This window comes from Raphanus sativus, chromosome 7, assembly GCF_000801105.2.
Source record: "Raphanus sativus cultivar WK10039 chromosome 7, ASM80110v3, whole genome shotgun sequence".
NCBI lineage: Eukaryota > Viridiplantae > Streptophyta > Magnoliopsida > Brassicales > Brassicaceae > Raphanus > Raphanus sativus.
Genome location: NC_079517.1, coordinates 11,878,390 through 11,902,289, shown reverse-complemented (window position 1 = coordinate 11,902,289; position 23,900 = coordinate 11,878,390). Strand labels below are relative to the sequence as shown.

At 31.9% G+C, this 23,900-nt stretch overlaps 3 protein-coding genes across 5 annotated transcripts in view; 2 read left to right on the top strand and 1 right to left on the bottom strand.

Annotated features, from left to right (window-relative positions):
- LOC108817353 (uncharacterized) overlaps nucleotides 1-12,605 on the top strand; it is a 36,872-nt gene extending 24,267 nt beyond the window's left edge. Inside the window, exons 2-11 of the mRNA XM_018588006.2 lie at nucleotides 10,661-10,677; nucleotides 10,808-10,946; nucleotides 11,048-11,192; nucleotides 11,298-11,425; nucleotides 11,528-11,599; nucleotides 11,688-11,805; nucleotides 11,875-11,972; nucleotides 12,048-12,089; nucleotides 12,164-12,376; nucleotides 12,456-12,605. Coding sequence (XP_018443508.2) covers nucleotides 10,661-10,677; nucleotides 10,808-10,946; nucleotides 11,048-11,192; nucleotides 11,298-11,425; nucleotides 11,528-11,599; nucleotides 11,688-11,805; nucleotides 11,875-11,972; nucleotides 12,048-12,089; nucleotides 12,164-12,376; nucleotides 12,456-12,524 — 1,041 coding nt within the window. The 3' untranslated portion in view covers nucleotides 12,525-12,605. The remainder of the gene's footprint in view (nucleotides 1-10,660; nucleotides 10,678-10,807; nucleotides 10,947-11,047; nucleotides 11,193-11,297; nucleotides 11,426-11,527; nucleotides 11,600-11,687; nucleotides 11,806-11,874; nucleotides 11,973-12,047; nucleotides 12,090-12,163; nucleotides 12,377-12,455) is intronic.
- On the top strand, nucleotides 8,073-9,709 carry LOC108816412 (RING-H2 finger protein ATL11-like). The gene has a single exon (XM_018588991.2). The coding sequence runs from the start codon at nucleotides 8,318-8,320 to the stop codon at nucleotides 9,545-9,547; it is 1,230 nt and encodes a 409-aa protein (XP_018444493.2). The 5' UTR covers nucleotides 8,073-8,317; the 3' UTR covers nucleotides 9,548-9,709.
- LOC108815383 (receptor protein-tyrosine kinase CEPR2) lies at nucleotides 12,404-17,154 on the bottom strand. 3 transcript variants are annotated; one of them, XM_056990662.1, is made up of 5 exons: nucleotides 16,829-17,154; nucleotides 16,689-16,744; nucleotides 13,309-15,747; nucleotides 13,015-13,223; nucleotides 12,404-12,942 (listed from the first exon to the last, which is right to left on the bottom strand). In XM_056990662.1, the coding sequence occupies exons 3-5, from the start codon at nucleotides 15,669-15,671 to the stop codon at nucleotides 12,623-12,625; spliced, it is 2,892 nt and encodes a 963-aa protein (XP_056846642.1). In that variant the 5' UTR covers nucleotides 15,672-15,747; nucleotides 16,689-16,744; nucleotides 16,829-17,154; the 3' UTR covers nucleotides 12,404-12,622. The 3 variants fall into 3 exon arrangements, with proteins under 3 accessions (XP_056846642.1, XP_056846644.1, XP_056846643.1); XM_056990664.1 differs by having other exon boundaries at nucleotides 16,689-16,828; nucleotides 16,951-17,154; XM_056990663.1 differs by having other exon boundaries at nucleotides 16,689-17,154.
- Between the last annotated feature and the right edge of the window lie 6,746 nt (nucleotides 17,155-23,900).

Below are 23,900 nucleotides of genomic sequence, written 5' to 3'. Positions count from 1 at the left end.
ACTGCAAAAGTATTCCAAATCTCATTATGATTAAGTCTGATTCAAATTTTCTTCTTTTATATATTATTATCACTTGGGGTTGTTCTCAATTCTCATACTTACCCTCAATCCTTCTGTACGTGGTCTAACTATGAGCTTCAGTTGAGTTGTATGTAGCTTTAAATTAATGATATAATTTAGCAGATATTCTATAGGGTTCAATGATTTATTCACGTAAAGAATGTGAATGGTGAACTCGATTGTGGATACATTCAGTTTCATTTTCCCAGATGAACAAATTTATAGAAATCTGTTTGTTTCTATTTTTTTATTTGACAATTTTGTTTCTCTCTTTTTGTTTGTTTTGACCTTTTGTGTTAAATCTGGAAGTCATGGATTTAAAGCTTATGTAAAACTGAGAGCTTCCATTGATTAATAACTGCAACAACTACGCCTGAATTTCATATTAGAAAAATATAGTTGTGTTGGCTCAAAAAAAATATAGTTGTGTTAGGAAATCACCCAAAACACTCCAAACTTTAAATGAGGAATTTTACCAAAACACTGGTCCTTTTAAAATCAAACAAGAGTACAGAGTTATCTCCTGAATTCACTCTAAATCCCAAAAATTGTAAAATCCACCGAAGCATTCTAAAATCATTAGTTCAATACACCCTTTTTTAGCGGCTCCGTAAAATTAGCCGATTTGGCATATAACCGCAGCGGCCAGGGAACGTAGAGCGTTTTACCGCTGCAAAGCGGCCGCATCACCCGCATTTTAGAACATGTATCAACCTTTTTGTAACAAAAAAAGTTGATAGACTTTGATATGATAAAGTTTGTATACATGGGATAATAGATTTAGCCGATTTTGGCATAACTGCATAGATCGTTTTCGCTTGCTAGGGAAGGTATCGAAGATCCGCTTGTGAAGTTATGTAACTTTGGAAACTAAAACACTGATTACTGATAACCTAACAATTTTTTTTCTCCGATAAAAATAGAAAATGGGACATCTCGTAAGACTTGTTGTTGGAGACTGGAAAAGACAAATGTAAAGATCCTGGAGATTCAACTTTGACCAGGCCAAGGTGAAGTACGATGTTGTTTTTAGATAAAACGAAAGTTACAGCTCTCTTCTTGCTCCGGTGAGAGAAAGATACAAGCTTGATCTGCTTTTGCTACCAACGGAACGGGTTCTGTTGACATATGAGTTCCCTAACTGGAGGACTGAACCAGGAGACTACACAACACCTCCTATAGAAATCAAAGAAGACGGTGACGTTGAGTTGTTCATGTCAGTTAGACTTGATTGTGTCTGGTTGTGGCTTTATGTCGCTTTCGGTGGGAGGAATGTGGACCTCTACAGAAAGCAGAAGGAGGAGGAAGATGGTATAGACAATGCAGAGGATCAGGGACCAGAACCAAATCAGTTCCTTGGAAAGGTATGATTTGAAGTCAAAACGAAAATAACATATATCTTACACAAAGCTAACTTATTCACGTATAATCTAACAGGTCTGCTCAAAAGAGGGTACATGTTACCCGTCTCATTTGTAAACATGTATTTTGGGCTGTTAAATGAAATATTGTAGACAAAAAAAAAGTTTGAGCAGATTTAATAATTATTAAATTTAAAAGAGGTGTTTTCGTAATTATGTAACTTTCTAAGGTTATTTGAGTAATAATCTCTAGTTTGATCGGAACAAACGCCACCAAGTTCGCGATGATATTTCCTATCTGTATGAAATTAATCATAAATTATTTATATAGGTTTTTATGTTCTTAATATCTTGCTAAATAGTGTTTGCGGTGGTGGATAACTACGTTGAAACCTTGTCATTTTTATAATATATCATCATGTCTATAGTTTATATATTCAATACATGTATTAGTAAACGAAATTAATAATTATCTTTTTTTATCAACCAGCCAAAAATATTTTTACGAAACATTTTGGCGTTCACATTATACTAGGACTGGGTAAATAAAGCGAACCCAGAAATTCGAACCGAATCCGATCCGATATAAATGAATCCGAATCGATCTGAATCCGACATAAATATCGAATGAATCTTGTTTTATGGTAATTCGGGTTATGAGTATTGTTTGGACCAAACCTGAATTTAAATAGATATCCATATAATCCGAAACATTTAAACCCAAAAAGGAACTTGTACTAAACATGATCTCAACTACGAATATGTATTCGAAATATATTAAGATATATTGAACATTTAAAATACTTATGTATTATATGAAGATTGGTGGTTCTATTACATGAAAGTTGATGGTTGAAGGTGGCTGTTGAATCTTGAAATTTAGATTTAGATTTTGTTTTCGTTAAACAATGTTTCTCATTCATGAGAACTTGATTTTTCGTTTTATGTTTTCATTTATTTGGTTTTCTTTCTTTTTAAATCAATAAATACGTTTTTTCGTTTGATTTTGAATGATCACGGTTGATGTTTCTTTACTATTCTTGAATCGATTTTACTTATGTTTTGGTTACAAAAAAGGTTCAAGCAGGTATTTTAAATCCGGAAAACCGATTTTACTTGTGTTTCGGTTACAAAGTAGATACAAATAAGGTATTTTAAACCGAAAAACCGATTGAGATCCGAACTCGAAAGTACATTGGATTTTACCGGTCCTTTGAAGATTTAGTAATCCCAACCCGAACCTAATAGAATAGAGACCGTTCCGAACCGAACTTCCAAATAATCCGAAAGGCTGATTTTGATAAACTTGAAAATTCAAAACCAATTGGATAAAACCGAAACTCGATTGAAACCCCGAATGCCCTGACCTACATTATACCACGCACTAGGATGAGATCCGCGCCTTGCGCGGAGTAATTTTTTTTTAAAGCTTAATATGTAATATTTCTTAATATATATAGTGTGGTAGTGTGTAACAGTAAGGAAAAAAAGAGACAATGACATAATTTTATATTAATTATAAAATATGGAATTAAACTGGATTTTAAAATATTAACTTTAAAAAATATTAAAGGGATTTTGAATTTTGAAATAAACTTTTTAAAATGTTTGAAAAGAAAAACTGATAGAAGGTATAAATAATAAATATATTTTTTTGATTTTTATTATTATTTATTTGAACTTATATTTAGAATATATGTATAATTATCATTTAAATTTTTAATAAAGATTAAATGAGAAATAAAATTCTGAAAAGATGAAATCTTTGAAGTTGTCCATGTCTTGTATTTATATAAGGACTGAAGTTTAACGTCTTAAATGATAATTGCATATGGAATATATCAACTAAACAAACTAATTGACCGTCACCGATTGAAGGCCTTAAAAGTTAGACAAAATTTAGGTAACTGAAACTTCACAAATACAAATGTTAGGTCAATCAATTGATATGCAATTAAGGATATGGAATGTCACATTCATTTAAAAACTAATCTAATCACGTATAATACTAATACCATATTAATTTTAACGCTAATTGGTATAATATACACATAACTGCTGGCATCTCCTATCTTTACTTGTCTTATTTTTAAAAATTAAGAAATAAATTTAGAACTAAATTAGTGTAGAGACCAAGAGGATATTCAACTTTCCTTTATATTCGGAAGGTCAAAAAGATGAAATCCATGATTACGGATTTCTTGCCATAATCCCGTATTATTTTGAATATATCACTTTAAAATATGTACCAATAAAAAATATGAACATTTTTTTTTTGAAATACATACCAAGCAAAAAAATATGGTTCTTTGTAATTACTTTTAGTTAAAAAATAAAAAATATTGAATCATATGTCGAATACGTACAAAAACAAAATAAATTATTTAGAAACCAAATATTGCTATTGTAACACACAAATATTCAAATACAGGACTATGCAATATCAAAGTGAAAATATAAATTTAAATCATCAAATATATTAATGTGAAACACATATATCAATATATAAATATGGAGGAATAAATTTGCAGGTTTAGAAATTTACAAATTAATTAGAATATAGTGAAATTTTTTTTTCTATCATAACATATATACATTTTCTTTTGTTTTCAACTAAATTCAAATCTTATTCTTCAAATTCCAAAACCAAATGGTGATACCGGTACATCTTACATTTTGTTAGCAATCTCATATTTTAGACCGACAAATAAGAGTATGTTAAAAATAAATAGATGTTAAATAATGTATGAAATATGTGTGTGCCAGTATACGTTAGTGGTATGTAACTATGTTATATACATGTTTTTAAGGAACACTATGTTATTATATATTTAAGACAGTCCAATGACATTTTCTGTAAATAGCTTAAATGGATATGGGTGTTTTCAAAAATGGTCTGAAAAGCTATGTGAATACGATACGTCAGCGTAATGGCACTCATGTAAATAAGATACTATTTTAAGGTTATTCTGATATTTTGTTTCTCTTTTAATAATAAGAGGATATAAACCTCTTAGTAAGACTTAGAACAGCTCCATTCGTTAGAAACTATAAAAGTCTTTTAAAAGAAAATTATTAATATAATTATTAATTTATATTTCAATTTCTTAAAATATGTTGAAATACTGAGTAAATAACATATATTCTGAAGATTTTAAGAGGTTTTTAAAAGTTCTCGGATGAAAACCTTTTTTTTTTTTGATCTTTCCACCAGTTTTATTAATTTTTTTTTTTCAATGGTAAAATTAGCTCTTCTTGAAACCCTCCAATTTGAGTTGCTATATAATAACAAGAACTATCATCTTTCTCAAAGTGTCGTAGCCGCACTCACATCCATTCTCCCTGGTTTAAACAAATCGAGTCTATGTCAATATAGAAGACTAGAAGACACACATATATATATATATATATATAGTATATTACAACTTAAACAAGAAAATACAAATCTCATGAAATCACTTGATTTATACAGAACAATTTAGTCAAGAAGATAATATAAAAATTAGTAATACAATTTTTGTTATAAAAAGTTGAAAACGACCTTGGACGGTATTATATATAGTTTAATTAATTATTCCAAATAGAGCATTTTAAAAGTATATATTCACCTTTTCGTCAACACTATACTTTTTTCGTCAACACTATACTTTTCCAATCATTATCCATCCATACGGATATGATCAAATCGAGGCTCGAAAAACCTTTCTATTTTCGTAAGATAATCAACAAGAGCATGGATTCAAAGGAGTCTCAAAATGAATCACTCATAAACGGACTTAGTTCATCTCAATTTTTTATGAGAATAATTTTTAATTTTTTAAGTTCATTTAATAAATAAATTTAATGATCGAATTTAAACTAGATCACAAATTATATGAACGGTTTTAATGAACATGAATTAACTCATAAGTTTGATCGTTTTATACTTTATGATAAAGTATACAGATAAATTCTGGTTTCTTATGTAAAAAATTGATTTATATTATGTATATTTATCTTCTAAAATTAAAATATAAAACTAAAAAGTTTTAAATATACATAAAACTATAAAAAATATTGATACCAATTTTTATATTATATGTCTTTAGAACTAAAATATAAAACAAAATATTTTTAAGACTCTCATGCAGAATATATATCTTGAATAGATAGTTTGTAGATAAATCATCTCAAAACTCTTATGTGGAATAAATTTTTGGATCATTGATTTAGCTTTGATTTAATATATTATTAGATGTTGGCTTAATTCAGTATTTAATATAAAAATTTTGGATTTTAATATTTTAATATTTAAAATTTAAATTAAATATTATAAAAAACTATTTTTATTTTTGATTATTTCATAATTTTTTATTTTTTTTATATTTGATCGTGAATTACCTCATTTAACTTACGATTTAGATGAATATGAATTCAAATTTATATATGAAACTTATATAATAAATAAGTTGAGCTGAATTAATTCATGAAAGACATGAGATTACTATGAGCTGAGCTGTATTGAACGGATTAACTCATTTGACACCCCTACCAATAGAGTTAATTGTATAAGAACATAACCTCTAATTGGATAATGACGTGACGACGACATGGGATGGAGAACGATGCAAAGCCAAATTAGTGATCACATAGTTTATTTTGTTAGTCAACGTGCAACTTTGTTCGTGCGCGATTGCGTTATAAACCCATGATGCAAAATGCATATGCGCAAAACTCAAGTTCAAAAATCATATTTAACCAAAGAACCACCATCTCACACGACCACTGGTTTTTAGAGGTTAACATTGTTTCTATACAACAAAATCTTTGTAAGAAAATTATTATTATTTGAAATTTGATGTGGACGGACTACTGACATTAAAGTAGTTAAAAAAAAAGTTTATCACTCAGATGGTTCGTGTTAAATTTTAAAATGCGAAACAAAAAAAAACATTAGCTTTAAAATGGGACTAGATTTTGACCCGCGCTTTCAAAGCGCGGAATTGTTTCTGTAAAAATTTTAATTTAATTTATTAAATGTTAGCCTAATTTAATATTTTCATAAATTCTATATTTTTATAGACATTCTCAATAATATTGTCTTCTTTATTAATATTATTATTTTTATTATTATTATTATTATTATTATATTATTATTATTTATTTATTATTATTATTATTTAATTGTGTTTAAAAATTACTAATTAGTTTCTTAAAAAAATTTAAAAATTTTAAATTTCTAATCAATAATTTAATCATGTTATGATTATATATTTGCTAAGGTTATTTTATTTACAGTTTTAGGTTGTTCGTATTTTTAGGGAATACCTTGGAGCATATTCTGATTAGTATCTTGAAGGATTTTAAAAATTAAAATGTACTATGTCCGTTTCAAATAATACATGTTTCAGAATTTTCACTCTTTACAATAAACCATTAAAACTTAGTTATAAATGCGTAGTTTCTATATTTTTAAATCAGTAATTACAAAATATAACTAATATTTTGAACTTTACGATTTTTCATTATTATTCATAAAAATTGCATTGAAAATATAAAAATATATCCTTTACAAACAATATTTTTCTCTAGAATATGCATATTTTTCAAACGGAGGGAATAGTTAATGTTGTGAATCATACTTTAGTGATGAAACAAATTCGGTGACGATAATTTCGAAACTCGTTTTAAATATATTCCTATTTTCCAAAATTACGTTAAATGATAATAATTGTTGCAAATTAATAATTCTAAAATTAACTAAAAGCTTCAAGAATAATCGAGATGCCATATATAATGTTTTTCTAATTATCTAGCCAATCATTTAGTTTGTTTGTATTAGTATTAAATGATATTCATTGCTGTCCAAGTTTGAATATCATGAGTTAACACAAAAACAAATTGTTAAAAATGTGATATCAAATTGTGAATGTTAATAAAAAAGGGGTGAATTTAGGAATATACTGGAAATGTAATGGGAAGTAAGACGATATTCATGTTCAGCTTTCCTAAAAGTTTAATAAAATGTAAAGAAAATACATTCTGTAAACTTCATAAATTGAAAAAAAAATTTGGCTATAAATAATGTGATATATTTGGTATACAAACTTTCTGTAGGCAAGATTTGTTTTGCATGAAGATAGCATTTGTATAACCCTAAGTTAAGTTCTTTGAGCTTTCGTTATTTTTTTGGTTTACCATTTGTATAAATTAATTTAAAATTATTGTTAAAATTTAATGGTTTGGGTTTGTACTTGCTTCCAACAGAAGTAATTGTAATATAGGGTTTATTGTTCGTAAGTTATGGATGATAATTTTTCGATTGGGTCTTTTCTATAAAAAAAGAAATAGTAATAAATGATGTAATGTGATCGCACTAAATACTTTCTATCGATTGGTTTATATTTCTGGTTGATTTTAATTAATTAAAAATTTCTAAAATAAAGAATGGCATTGTCTTGTAAATATGATAGAAAATTAAGGGCATAATCCTATTAGGGATTCTACTTTAATAGTATAGATAAGCCTGAAATGCTTTGGAAAATAGAATTGCACAATTACAAACCGGACCTTTACACAACCAGAACATTAACAAATGTTGCTCCATTGATAAATACATCCCAACTTATTGATGGAAAAATCACAATCATATCATATACTTTATACGAAAATGTTATATCTAACATATTAATTAGTTATGATGCAACATCTTCTAAATAGAGCAATTGTTAAACCTTCAAAGTCAACCTACCAACCACAAATGCCCTTTGTAACCATTGAGCAACCCCAAATCGCAGTTTCTCTTCTTCTTTTTTCCCTCTCCTTTATTTTTTATGATCTTATCATATAATTTCCTTTGATTATCACACCGATTAGTATTTCTTTGTCCTTCCAGAATAAAAACATAGGCGCGTTGCATGGACCAGAGAGCCAAACCGGTCCTCATGAACACCCTAAGTAAAATCATCCTCAGCCGTTCAATCATTGGTCATCATCATGGTTCAAGTGTACGGCTACTTCTCTTTCTCGTGCTCTTCTCATGCCAAGTTTCAGCTGAAACTAACAACGGTTCAGATATGTATGGAGAAAGCTCTCGGTTCGACCCAACCATGGCAATACTCATGATCGTCCTGGTCAGCGTCTTCTTCGCTCTCGGGTTTTTCTCCATCTATATCCGTAGGTTTCTTGAACGATGCATGGGCAGCAACAACCAACACCCCCTCGATGTCGGCGGCAACTGGCTTTCCCTGAGCCGTCCACGAGCTCGTGGACTCGACGCGTCGGTCGTTGAGACATTTCCGACGTTCCGATACTCAACGGTTAAGACGCTCAAGATTGGCAAAGAAGCCCTTGAGTGTCCTGTTTGCTTAAACGAGTTCGAAGACGATGAAACGCTGCGTTTGATTCCTAAATGTTGCCACGTGTTCCATCCTGGTTGTGTAGACGCTTGGCTACGGTCTCACGCCACATGTCCTCTCTGCCGCGCTGATCTCGTCCCTGTACCGGGTGAATCTGTTATTTCTGTCCAGATACCCGGTTTAGCCGATAATGCTCCCGGTTCTGATTCAACCGGTAACCGCACGATGGTTTTGAGTTCTCCGGATGCGAGACTAATCGACTCGGTGGCGTTGACCGGTAACCAGAGTATGCGTAGGTCTCTGTCTACCGGATGGAATTTAGCCGGACTTTTCACCAATTCTGACTCGACCGGTCAACATGCAGAGAATCTTGACCGGTTCACGCTTAGGTTACCGCAAAACATTCACAGTAATCTCGTGAACCCAAACCTTTCAAAAAGCCACGTAGCGTTACCTCAGGTGATGAGTTCAGCGAGAGGGTACAGAACCGGTGGACTAGAGACTGATCGAAACTATTTCTACTATGAACGGTTTGATGACCAAGATGGCCAGTTAGACCGTAGACCATTCTCCATAACACCTCCGTACCGGACATGTTCAATCAATACGTCTCCATGTGGCAGTGGTGATCAGGTGCGTGCTGGTACACCCAAGGGTTTACTTCTAGCGATGAAATCACCGTTTGATCGGTTGTTTCTTGGAAAGAACAACATCGAACGTTCAATAAACAACAACATCGGTGAACGTTCGTCGGATCACCTTCGCTCCGGCGATGCTAGCCCTGTGTAGACCAAGTTGTGTAATAGTTGTTTATTTGAGAAAGTCTTTAACTTGTACATATTTAATTTTTACTCTCGCATTCTGCATTTTCAGTTTTAATAATGGAACGAAGTCTCTATTTGTTCTTTGTTTTCTTTCTGGGGTGTCTAATATTTAAAAAGGTAAAACAGTTCGTCAGCGATTAGAATACAAAAACACAATTAGTATGATTGTGGTCTAATGTTTTGGTTGGTTGGAATGGGACTTCTCATGTAGGTCTGTCTATAAGCCAAAAACTGATCATGTAGGTCAAATAGCATAAAACACAGTCAGTATGTGGTATAGTGGTTTTCTTAAATATGTTATGGTAAAGATTACAACACTATCGCTACACTACAAACATAACTTGGTTTTCGGCTCCTAATTGTGTAAGAATTACATACATAAAATTCTAAATTGGCAAAAAAAAAAATATTAAAATTTAATTAAAAGTTTAATAATTTTTTTTTTAATGATGCCCTGGAAACTAGAAATAATAATTTTTAATATGCATTTAAATTATTTCTAATGTATTTTATATTTTTAAACAGAATAACTCTAAATACATAAATGATATTTTCGAACAAATAAGTAGAAAATAGAAATTTCCAATTAAGGGTTACAAAAAGAGGTGAACTGACAAAAAAATGTAATCTCCAATCAAAGTCAAAACATAGTACTCCAGTATGGAGATTGGCCCTGAAAATATGGGGGTTATAGACGAATAAAGAGAGGATTTTAAATTTTGAGGGTTTAAAACCAGGGCTGGAGTGTCCTAAGAATAAGTTTGTTTCTAACTTAAAAGATCTATTTCGTTTACCAAATATTAGAATAGAAATCCTTTTTGACAAAAATGTAAACCTTTTTTTTTTTGGTTTTGAAAAAGCTGAAATAGAGGGTTTAACAGAAAGGAAATGAAAAGTTGGGGCTAAACGGCAATAACTATTTACACGAGAAACATATGAAATTCTGTAAAATTGGATTCAAGTAAAACGGAAGAATGTGATGGGAGTGGCGACGAAGACGATGTATAGCATCGCCACCAAGACTGCGTTTCGAAACAAAAACTCTACCCTCGCTACGCTCCTCCTCTACTCTCCTCAGGCTCGCTCAATCTCCAGGTGATATATCACAACTCATCCTCTGTTCCATGAACTTCTCAGTCTCTTGCGCGTGATTGCTAGATCTGTATCTTCTTGCTGATCACTCAAAACTGCACATTTTTCTTCTTCTTCTATCGTTGTTGGTTAGCCAAAGTGAACTAGTTAAACCCAAGAGAATGGTTGAGAAAGAAAACAAGAAAGTAACTCGTGTTCTGTTTTGCGGCCCTCACTTTCCCGATTCCTACAATTTCACTAGAGATTACTTGCAGCCTTACCCTTTTATCCAGGTTACTATTTAATTCTTCTACCAATTACTAAAGTTCTCAACTTTAGATTAGTAGTTCCTGTTGCGTTTGAGATGATGTTACTGTTTTTTTTGTTCATATAGGCAGATGTTGCACATCTCCGTGATGTTCCTGAGGTTATAAAGAACTATCATATATGTGTGACTATGTTGATGCAAATGGATTCATATGTTATCTCTCGTGCCAGCAACATGAAGCTTCTTATGCAATTCGGTGTTGGTCTCGACGGTATTTGATTTATTTTTATATTCATCCAAAGATGCATCACTGCACCTCAATTAAAGAAAGCGGCGGTTCACTTACATTTTTGTTCATGTAATTTATATGTAAAAGGTGTTGATATTGATGCTGCTACTAAACATGGGATCAAGGTCGCTAGAATCCCCAGTGAGGGTAACGGAAACGCAATATCTTGTTCTGAAATGGCTATTTATCTAATGCTTGGCCTCCTTAAGAAACAGGTTGCTTTAATTATTTTTTTCATTTTTTCCATGTGGCTGTATTAGTATAGCTCTCACTGTCCCCAAGTAAAGGTTGCTTTATCCATTTTAATTTTATTGCAGAACGAAATGCAGATGGCTGTGCAAAGTAGACTACTTGGACAGCCAACCGGTGGAACGCTTCTCGGGAAAACTGTGAGTCTCAGTGTGATTATACATCTGCTTTTCTATATCTTTGGTTTGTATCTCTTTTGAAAGTTTGTGTTTTCTATCTATTGTGTAGGTGTTTATCTTGGGATATGGTAACATTGGAATAGAGCTGGCTAAACGGTTGAAGCCGTTTGGGTCTAGAGTGATAGCTACCAAAAGAAGCTGGCCTGCTTCCATCATGGACTCAGACTGTATGGTCTCTCTTTATTTTCCTCTTTTTGCATTAACATCTAGTAACTTGTTAACTTTATAATCTTCAGCGAATCTAGTTGATGAGAAAGGTAGCCATAAAGACATTTACACATTCGCTAGCAAAGCAGATATAGTCGTTGTGTGCTTGAGGCTGAGCAAAGAAACGGTAACATCAACTTCTTCTTCATTATATATAGTACATTGGTCTGTGTAACTGATAGTTTAAACATTGTGATCTCAGGCTGAAATCGTGGACAACAAGTTCATATCTTCAATGAAAAAGGTTAAGATTATTCAGAGATTATTAATACAGAGTTTGATTCGGATTTGTGATGATATATCTCTGGTTTGTTTCAGGGTGCTCTTCTTGTAAATATTGCTAGAGGCGGTCTGGTAAACTACGAATCAGCTTACCAAAGTCTGGAGTCCGGTCATCTTGGAGGCCTAGGGACTGACGTGGCGTGGTCTGAGCCGTTTGATCCAAACGATCCGATCTTGAAGTTTAAAAACGTAATCATGACCCCACATGTCGCTGGAGTTACTGAGTATTCATATAGGTCCATGGCCAAGGTATAAACTTTCTAAAGAAAAAGATACTTTATTACATTTTCATCATTTATTCCTAAACTCAAATGTTATAATACAACAGGTGGTCGGAGATGTTGCCTTACAATTTCATGAAGGACTTCCTCTCACCGGAATCGAACTTGTTAACTGATGAGATAGCTTTGACAAGAACCAAACCATGTTTACGCCATACTTTTTGTATTGTATTTTATTTTACTCGAGTTACAGAGAAGCTTTTGTGACTAGTCTCTATTGATCAGCGTCTTCAAGCTTCCTCACGACCTCTCTCATGTTTGGTCTGAGACTAGGGAGCTTTGTAGTGCAGAGAAGACCCATTTTCAGAATCTTAATCATGCTTTCTTCTACGTAACACGACAGAACATGCCTGTCCAAGACATTTATAAGGTTCCTCCTATCTTGTTGAATTTTGAATAAGACATAGTCAACAATGTCTTTGCCCTCTCCAAACTCTTCTTCCACCGGCCGAAGACCGGTTGCTAGCTCTAGAAGAACAACACCGAAGCTGTACACATCACTCTTCTCCGTGGCTTTGAAGGAGTAAGCCAGCTCTGCAGTCTCATCACAAAACAAATCAGTTTAATGTAAAAAAAAACAGTTAAAAAACTGAAATAAACACTCACCGGGAGCCATATAGCCATGAGTCCCAGCAACACAGCTCCATTCATATCCCTTATCTGCAACTTTTGCAACTCCAAAATCCGCGATTTTCGACTCATAATCCCCGTCAAGCAAAATGTTGCTCGACTTTATATCTCTATGAATGATCGGAGGGAAACAATCATGATGCAAATACGCAATTCCTTTAGCAGCTCCAACCGCAATTTTATACCTGTTTTCGACATAAAGTGGTCGAAATAATCAGTTCTTGAATCAATACTTAGACTAGATAGTAGAGATTAGAGAACAAAGAGTACCTCTTGTGCCAATCCAGTTCTGGTAATCTATTTTTATCATTCTGGTGAAGAGCCTGATACAAGTTCCCATTCTCCATGAACTCAAACACCAGATAGCGAGAACCTCTTCCGACAAGACAAGCATAGAGCTTCAGCACGTTTCTGTGTCTGATCTTTCCAAGAATCTCCATTTCCGCAAAAGAAACCTCTGCTCCATTACCATCTTCTTCTCCTCCTCTCCTCAACCACTTAACCGCTACTGTGCCACCGCCGCCTTTTTTCAAATCAACTCGATACACTTTTCCCGCACTTCCAGCTCCAATCACTTGATCTTCATCCAATTTACAAATCTCCTCAGCGTCTAGCTCCATTTGATGGAACGACGCCATTCTCCACTTGGCATCCGCCTTGTTGATTCCCCCATTTTCTCTGTCGAACTCGCGTATCTTCACGACTCTGTAACGCAGCGCGAATAGACCAGTCACTAGCACTACCATGGCAACTGCAAGAGCCAAGAACAAGAGCGTTCCGTCGAGTGAACGCTTCTTGTGCACGCGTTTTTCCCCACTGCATAAGCTCAGAGAAGATTCTTCACTTTTTTTGACGTTTTGGCTATCCACGCAGAGCTTATCGTTGCGTGAGAACGCGGTTGAACCTCCCACAGCTAAAAGATCCGGTGGTATTCTTCCCGAGAGTTGATTCTCAGACAAGTCTATGAAACTCAGCTTCAACTTCACTAGAGTCGCAGGGATCTCTCCAGTTAACCCGTTGCCTGAGAGGTCCAAAGAGTTCAAAGAAGCCATCTGATATAAACTGTTAGGTATCTCTCCGGTCAAAGAGTTCTTGGCAAGATTCAGATCGACAAGTCTGACACATTTTGTCAATCCCACAGGGATATATCCCGTCAGTGAATTGTTTTCAAGATGCAGAGAAGACAACTGTTTTAAGTCTCCAAGTTCTGTAGGAATCTCGCCGGAAAGACTGTTGTTGCTCAGATAAATCTTCTCTATGTTGATCAGTTTCCTAACCTCGCGAGGGATCTTACCGGAAAATCTGTTGTTGTGCAAAATCAGCTGGCTAAGTTCAGTTGAGTGTCCTAATTGAGAAGAGATCTCTCCGGTGAGACGGTTATCGCTGAGATCGAACATCTTAGCAAGGGGGAGAGCCCAGAAACCTTCAGGGACATGACCAGTAAGAAGATTCTGGTTAATCCTGAGCCTCGAGAGGGACTTGCAGCCTCCGTATGATGTCGGAATCTCGCCGGAGAATTGATTCTGTAGAGCGAGTAAGAACTCTAGTTTATTGTTTTGGCATAAGAAACGAGGGAATGGACCTGTAAACCGGTTTTCGGATATATCAACTGTGTTCAAGGGCGAGAACCGGCCGATGTTCGCGGGGAATTCACCGGAGAAGTTGTTTCTGTAGATTGACAAGGAAGTGAGGAAGCGCATTTCTCCGAAACCGGAAGGGAACTGGCCGGAGACGTTGTTTTGACGGCAGTGGAAGACTCTGAGCTCTTTTAGATCTCCGAGTTCTTGAGGTAACGCGCCACTCAGCTGGTTCAAAGACACATCAAGCTCTCGTAAACGAGTCAGGTTTCTGATCCCTGGAGGGATTTCACCTGTTAATCTGTTCTCGTATAGCTCGATCTTGGTGAGATTTTCCAGCCTCGTGATCGAGGCTGGAAAATCTCCCGAGATTGCGTTCGTGGAGATGTCAAAAGTGTCGAGAGCGTTCAGATCAAAGATGGAGTCTGGAATGTGTCCGGTCAAGTTGGATTTAGCTAAGTAGAGCCAAGTGAGTTTCTTTAAACCGCCGATACTCTTGGGAATCTCTCCTTCTTCGTAGTTGTTGCTTCCGAGACCGAGTGAAATTAACCGAGTCAGGTTCCCCACCCAGCTCTGAAACTCTCCTGTTAATAAGTTCACGGAGACGTCGAGGATCTCTAGGTTTTTCAGAGGGGAGAAGTCAGGGATCGCACCGGAGAGTTTATTGGATGTGAGGTTGAGGACTTTGAGGTTTGTGCAGCTGAGTATCTCCGGCGGGATTGGGCCCGAGATGAGGTTACAGGGGAGGGACAAAGTAGTGAGTTTTGTGAGAGATGAGATCGCTGGAGAGATGGAGCCGGAGAGACTCGCGTTCTCTAGAGAGATACCCGTGACTTCGCCGGAGAGCGGATGGCACGTGACGCCGTGAAACGAGCAGGGAGAATCGGAGGGTGTCCAAGATCGTAGAACGTCGTGAGGGTCGTTGAGGTGGTTTTTGAAGCGAAACAGAGCTTGCTTCTCAACGGTCGATTCGGTGACTGGCGGGAAAACTGAGAGGAGAATTGTTACGGCCACGGTGGCGAGTATGCCACGTCGGTGGTCTGGTCTTCTCGACATTTTGGGTGATATGTAAGGGTAAAACTGACAATTCTGCAGGTCAGGTAGTTATCATGGTCGATGCACTGGAATTCACCTACACAAACAAATAAATAAATAATCAACAAACAAACATATATGATTACCAAAAACATATTATAACGTTTAGAGAAAAACAGTTCACTAGGAAAATATATTAGATCTGTGGAATTGTGGATGATCAATATTTTATATATATGGTTTTCCGATTGTGATTTAGTGTTATTATATTCCATACATACACATACATGTATGTATGATATGATTATTAAAAAGTTAATCAATCATAATAAATATGTTGTCAAAATATTGGGTTCATGGGATTCTTACTAATTTATGTAACTGATAAAATAAAATTCGTAGTGAATTTCTTTAGCTGGGTACTAGACTAAAGAAAACGAAGTTAATGAACAAATGTTTTTTTTTGGGCAAAAATGAACAAATGTTTTTTATAGATGGACATATAAAGCTTGCTTGTGTTATAAACATACACAAACTCAATAACTGAGCTTAAAGGTACTCATTACAGTGTAGAAAGGTTATTTTCATCTGCTAGATGATTAGTTTAATCATTTGGTTTCAAAGTAAAGCAGATGATTTATCTTTCACTCTCTTCTTATTATGTGAAAAATACTATAGAAAAAGCTTTGAACTTTTACTGAAAAAGAAGAAGAGAAGAACCTTTTTTTTTTGTCAACTAGAAGAGAAGAACCACAATTGGGGATTGAGCATGTTTTAAGGATTAATTATTAAAACTTAAAAAATCAAGATAAAAAATCAAAATATCATAATTAGTGGATATAGTAACTATCTGTTAATTACTACAGGTAGTAACTCACATTTTAAACTTTGTAGTAACAAGATTTCCAGCTTTTTCGTAGACTATATAATTTAATGACTGAGGGCCATTGAGCTAAGAAAATGAGTGAGAGGCTTGAAGATTAAAAAAAACAACTAAGAAGACAAACATACTGAACAAACAATAATGAAGAATTGTACCTGAAATATATGAAAACAAACCAGAGTCTCAGGTTGGTGACTGATCCTTCGTCAGTCTGTTGTAGAACTTAAATGATGTCAGATCAAACATAATCAAAAACAGGGGACATGGTATCAAGAGGGTTTTGATTTGTAGTTACCTGAAAGAAAAAGAAAAATAATAGAAGTTTTAGGTGATTTCTTTGGCTACTCCCTAGGAAAATCTATGGGGAAGCATCAAAAAGCAAAAAGAAGTTCTGATTTCGAGGGGGTTCTCTAATACCACCAGATCAGCTGATTCTCATAAAGTGGAACAAGAAGTTATAAATTATTAATTTTATTAGGGTTTTTTTAGAAAACAAAATTGTGAAGAAAACAAATACAGAGAAGGATGTCTTCAAGAAATACGAGAGAGAGAGAGATTTTTAAGATAGAGAGAAGAGAGATAGAAGAGAAGATCGTTCAGATATGGAGCCAAAAAGGTAAGTCTCAATTCTATCTTAAATCGACTCTCTCACCATATAATCCAATGTTTCCGAAAGTAATATTTTTAAAAATAAATAAAATTAATAAAGATCATTTGATTTTGACATATTGTATGTGATCACTGATGATCTTTCGATTTACAGTTAACGTCGCTTTCAGATAATTATAAAATCCAACGGTGCTCATATAGTTTTTAATATAAAACAAATATCAAACAGTAGACATTGACATTTGTAAAAGTTGTTTCATCTCTGTAGACATTAATCTTGGGATGATTCCATTAAAGATAAATTTATATAATACACTATTTATATAAAACAAGATAGCGTTAATTTCAGTTAAAACATAGCAACACATTATTTATTGTTACTAATGCGTAACAAATCGCTGTAGTTGAAAACTTGGAGAAACCAGTGAAAGTTATTTGAGTGACATTTAAATGAACAACAAATCGAATAGATCCCAAGTTGTTTGGCAGATAAAAGGAACAGTGTGCTTTGCGGTCTGAAAAATAAATTAAAAGAACAATAAAATGTTGTTACGTCGATTACCCTTTTAAGTGAAGTTTGATAAGAATAGTCTAACCTCCTCAAAGTCCTTTTCTTTCTATATCCATCTCTCTAGCGTTACCCCTCTTTGATTCGAATCCAGTTCTGATTTATCTCCCATCTTGTATCATCCATTTATTATTTATTAAAAATAAGAGCATTTGTATTGGAGATCTCTCTTGAATCTCTCATTAAGTTTTTATCCATTAAAAGGTAAAAAAAAAAAAACAAGAAATAGTCAAAGAAAGAACGAGAGAAGTTTTTTATTTGAGAGATTTTAACTTTGAACTAGATTCTGACCCGTCCTTTAAAAGGCGGGTATATTTTTTGTTTTAATTTAATTTTCATATTTGTGTTTTTTATGATTAAATTTTTATTTTTTTATTTGTAATCATATTTGTGTGTAAATATTAATTTAAATAATATAAATTTAAAAAATGATCTGGTATATGCTCTGTTAGGGCTGGATTGCCGGTCGAACCCGCTAACCCGCATATTTCAATTTTGTTTTGGTCAAAAAATATGACCCGCACAATCTGCAAACAAATAATTTGTACTGGCACCCTCCCATTTAATTTGGCAGATCCGGTATACGCTCTTTTAGGGATGGGTTGCCGGTCAAACCCGCCAAACCGCAGATTTCAATTTTGTTTTGGTCAAAAATATGATCCGCACAACCTGCAAACAAATAATTTGTACTGGCACCTGCCTATTTAATTTGGCAGTTATCAGCGGGTTATAATTTTTTAAAAATAATTATTTAATTTAATTATTATAAAAATATATTTATACTAAAAAAATTTATATTTATATTTTTAAAATTTAAATTTCTTTTTTAAATTACTATATTTTTTTAAAAAAATTACTTTTCGGGTTGCGGGTACCTACAATCCAAAATCTACCAACCCGCACCCTTCCCAAATAAAATATTCATAATCCGCTTCCGCAAATCGATTTTTTCAAATATACCCGCCTTTTGAACCGAAACTAAACCGCAAACCAAATACATCCAAATTTTTAAAATAAAATTATATACCCACAAATATTAATTATATTTAGTTTCTAAATAACTATATATACTAAAATACTATTTATTAATCAAATTACCCAAATATTTTTATCCATAAATTTAAAACAAAAGTTGGCATATTTATTTATTTATATGTAAACATAGTAATATAAATGCTATTAATTGTTATTGATAATATATATATACATAATGGTATGAGGCATGGGGAATCAAAGAATCAAATATTCTTTTTTTGTTTAGATATATAATTAATGTGTACGTGGTTTATTTCTACTCAAAGTTGGATTCCAAAATTATAGGAAGTAAGAGATAGGAAAGGTTATAAAATACAAAGTCTATATAATTACATGCCAAATACTGGCGGTTGTTATTCAAAAACGTGGGTTTATAAGTTAAACAAAAATATTTTCCTAGAATATAGGAAGGAGAAGTTTTAATAAACTGAAAATTACGTGTAGGTATTGGAGTATATTTATATGTGATTAATGGTAGTTAGTTAGTAAAAAGTAAAATTTAAAAAGTGGATTCAATATGATATCAACTGGTCATGCCGGAGAATTAATAGAATAGATGATAATAACGGATTATGAGGTGTAAATCAAACATACAATATAGTACGGTATGGTTTGAGTGCCGTTTTGTGAATGGTAACCAAAATAAAATGCAGCACAAAAATACAAATATATTTGAATGATAGCAAACTTATAAATAGAATTTAAATTATAAGTATTTGTTTTTCAAATTTAAATTTTTTAGTTCAATACTAAATAAAAATCTGATGAACATAGATATAAATATATATTATTTATACAAAATATGTAAAAATAAAAAATTAGTTATATATGTATAGAACCTTCAATTCTTTTTTTTAGAACCTTCAATACTTACTATTCATATATTTTTATTTATAATAATGAATTTTAGCATAATTAACTTTATTAACTAAACACAAGTAAAAGAAAATGTATATATTATATAGAAAATTTTAATGATTGAATATGTGTTTTCTTCATTTTAATAAATAAAATTTTTATAAATAAAATTTTAATAAATAAAATTTTAATAAATATGTCTAATCATTTTCATTAGGGTTACCAATATTTTATAATTGAAATACGGGAAATTATTCTAAAAACACATAAAAATTTCCTCACAAATTAGCAAACAATAAAGAAAATGACCAAATAGCTTCATTAAAAAGTAAAATACTAAAATACATTTAATGAATAATAAATAATTTAACATAAATATTATTATTTTAAGTTTATATTCTAAATTCTATACTACAAACCCTAATCTGTAAACCTTAAATTTCTACCCAAAAAATAAGACTTAATATTAACTAATTAACCCCAAAATATATGTATTTTAACTTTTTAATTAATGTTATTTTTAGGATAAGAACTTTTTTGTATGCTATTCTACGGTATTTCTCGTACAACACTCGTACAAAATACATAAACAATGTTGATGCTCTAATAACTGGCCATTTTCTTTCTACTGCATGTCAAAGGTGATGGCCAAATAATACATTGTGGAGTCACAAATTAAAGAGCTACGGATCCTCGTGACATTGTGAAATTATTATCTATCAAGTAGATTTAATCACAACTAGCATATCCTACAAATAACTTAATTGTATTATAAATAGTTACTAGCTTGATACTTGAAAAAATAATAATCCTTATATCTTGTCATTGTACAAAAACAAACAGTACGATCACGCAACATTTTATCCTCAAGATTTTTATATAGTGTATTTCTTCTGTTGATTCTATAATAACTTTTTATACTTACTATTTTTTCTTGTGACGTCTGGTTAATTTGGTTAAATGGGAAGATAACAATTACAAAAAAAAATTGGAAGATAAGCGGCTTAAACTATGTTAGAAATGAAATGCGACAAGAGAAAGTTCTTAGATGAAAAGCCCTTTGTCAAAAAAGAAAAGAAATAAAGATCTTAGATGCTAACTTTCCCAGCTGTATCTCCTTCCCTTAATTTCCACATTGGTTCCTTTCTTTAGTGGAATATATTCAACGAATTATCCTATGTTTTGTGTATTAGATATTCGTCTGAGTTTACTAAAGCCTGTCGATCATAAACTTTATAAAAGTTCATGAAGCTTCACTCCTAATCAATTTTCCAATATATAAGAAGAAAAGAGTCTAGTGATCCTTATAGACTATTATATTTCTTTTTCAAGATTCTACATACATAAACATGTTCCATCAAGTAAAGACATTATTGAAATTTGGAAGGAAAATTTCTGTAAGTTTGCCGTTATTCTATCAAATAGGACACTGAAAAGATGGGGTTTCAGACTCTCAGTAAGAAGAAAATAGCTAGCCAAATAGTGATAGTAGGGCCGAGGTTATATAACAATTTACAATAATGTAAATGTGGTGGGTGTACAATATGTATAATTCATAGAGTAGGACCGCCCAACAATGATTACAGTATTGATCAGGAGAAGCTGATAAGAAGATCATATCTGTCTTCATACCTCTAATAATACAAGTTCATTACTATATATTTGTTCACTAGACAGAAGATTATGCAACATCATGGGAAACTGTTTAAATTACTTAGACCAGAAAACTGTTTATATTACTTTTCTTAACAAAACTGTTTATATTGCTATGTAATACCTGTTATAAATACCACCAAATGCAGCTCCATTTTGAAATAATTAGAATATATATCATGCAGTTTCATGTGCTTGCCACCCTGTTCAAAAACGCGGTCTGCAGAGGCCATTTTTGCCGGATATACATTCGACAAAGGAAAATTATCACAAATTTGCTCAAATCGAAGGAAAATATACATTTGGCAAAGGATAATCATCACAATTTTGCTCAAATCGAAGGAAAATATAGGTACATAAAAACGTGAAATTTTGTTGATATGTGGCTTGGAAACTTGTGTTAAACATATGTCTAACAATTTAGATGTTAAATTCAGTTGATTGGGTGTTGAAATCAGTGAAAACGTAACTGAAATAATGGCGTCGGGCGCGTACTCTAACGCACCGAAAATTTAGGTATAGAAAGAAAACAATGAAGTTTTTTTTTACTCTAACTGGTAACTATTAAAATATGAATATGAATGAATAATAACAAAACTAAAGGAATAAAAAAATATTTATTATTTTTGTTCCATATCAATTTTGATAAAGAATATTTTTATTCTATGGTTCCTTAAAATTTAAAGAATGACAAAGAATCAAATGCAGCAAAAAAATTCCCATAAATGCTGTAATTTTAAAAGAATGAATAAGAATTGATCATTCCTCTTAGTTTCCTATGTTATCATTTGGACCCACCTACCTAATATCTCTATATTTGAGAAATCAGTTTTCTACATATCATACTCATGTTACCTAATATCTCTATAATAGTATTTGAAAAATCAGTTTCCTATATATTGTACTCACGTTAATTCTTACAATAGTTAATTATGGAGGTAACTTTAATAAATCAAAAATATTACATTTAATTACCATTATTAAATTATTTTCCTTTTATTAAGTATTTTCTGTTAAATAAATTTTAATTTCCTTTTTTATTTTTCCAGTAACATATATAATAAAGGGGAAAATTTAAAATTAAAAACAAATATTTAATATTATTTTTATATAATGTGATTTCATAAAAAAGGAAAGATAACAAAAATAATATTGATATTAAGAAAAATAATAAATAAAAACATATTATTTTATAATTATGTTTATTTATTTTAATACATATAAATTATGGATACCTCAAAACATATTATAACTAAATTTAAAATATTAAATTACTTTTGCAGTTTATGTTTTTGTAAAATATATATGCATGAGATTCAAAATATTATATTTATATTCTTTTATGAAATTTTTAGTCAATCCAAAATTTAAGCTATTTTGTCTATTTTATTCTCAAAAAGTATATATTATCTTGTAAAAATCTTACTAAAACATATTTATATATCTAATAGAACAAACAACCTAAATGCAAAATAAAAAAGTAGTCAGAATTTTAATATATTTAAAAACAAAAATATATTATGGTTAAATTCAAAAACTAGATGCAATTTAATATATTCAAGTGATGACTAAAAAACTAGATATTACTTACACAAAATCACATATCTAATTAAAATATAATATTATTATTATAAAATTATTTAAATTAAAATATTAATTAATCATTATTTATTTTTAAACACTTATATCCGTGTATGAGCACGAAAAAATTACTAATAAATAAGTAAAAAGGAATTTAGACGCACTAGAGGAAAGTTTAACACAGCACCGGATGATAAATCAAAGTTGTATTAACCACTATGCCATTAAGAATTACTGTACAATACCAAAAACATATTATATATATGTAAAAACCGAAAGTTTTAATATTCTAAAAACCTTATAAACAAATTTTGGTTAATCTTCATTTAATTTTGCTTTATATTTAGAAAGCTTATAACAAATTTTGGTTAAAATAATATTTTTAAAAAGCTTATAACAGACCCGATCGCATGCATAGTCTCTAGCTTAAAAGTAAAACTGAATCATGGAAGAAGAATTATTGATGATTTTGGTTAGGAATGCACTTAATTTATTATCGAGGCCAGAAGAAGAAAGACACGTTTTGAAGATGGGTTTTAGGCGGTAACTTCAGTGTGACAACGTCCCTTTCGTTATATGCACATGACAAAGATGAGTCTATCACGCGTATATGTTTTTGAGTGTTGCATATGAACAGAATCTTCCTGTGTCTACGCACGTGTGACCATGTTGAGACAAAAAAAAATTGTGGCTTTATCTTCTGGTCCACTTATCTACCGTAACACGATGTGTTGTCTCTATGACTGGGTAAACCTGTTCAACATTTGGAGACTAATGGTAAATTCCACTTTTATGTTTTCGAGCAAATTACCACAAGTACATTTGCAGTAACCTGGTTTTACCAAGTGAACCTTCTAAAAGCGCTTATTTAAACCCTTGGAATACTGTGTTTCTAGAACCCTTAGTTGATTTCGTTGGAAGAGCGGTTGATTACTTCGGATTTCCTCAATAAAATATTAATAATGTAACTAGTGTTTGACAGCACACAAAAAATTATTTTAACAGAATATATATAAAATTCTTCGCAACACAAGAATATTAATGGTTACACAAACTTGTGTTT

Coding starts and splice junctions, on each gene's coding strand:
- LOC108816412 (XM_018588991.2), top strand. CDS start 8,318: ATGGACCAGAGAGCCAAACCGGTCCTCATGAACACCCTAAGTAAAATC.
- LOC108815383 (XM_056990663.1), bottom strand. CDS start 15,671: ATGTCGAGAAGACCAGACCACCGACGTGGCATACTCGCCACCGTGGCC. Junction 13,224..13,308: donor GAACTGGATTGGCACAAGAG/GTACTCTTTGTT, acceptor TGTCGAAAACAG/GTATAAAATTGCGGTTGGAG. Junction 12,943..13,014: donor TCATGGCTATATGGCTCCCG/GTGAGTGTTTAT, acceptor ATGAGACTGCAG/AGCTGGCTTACTCCTTCAAA.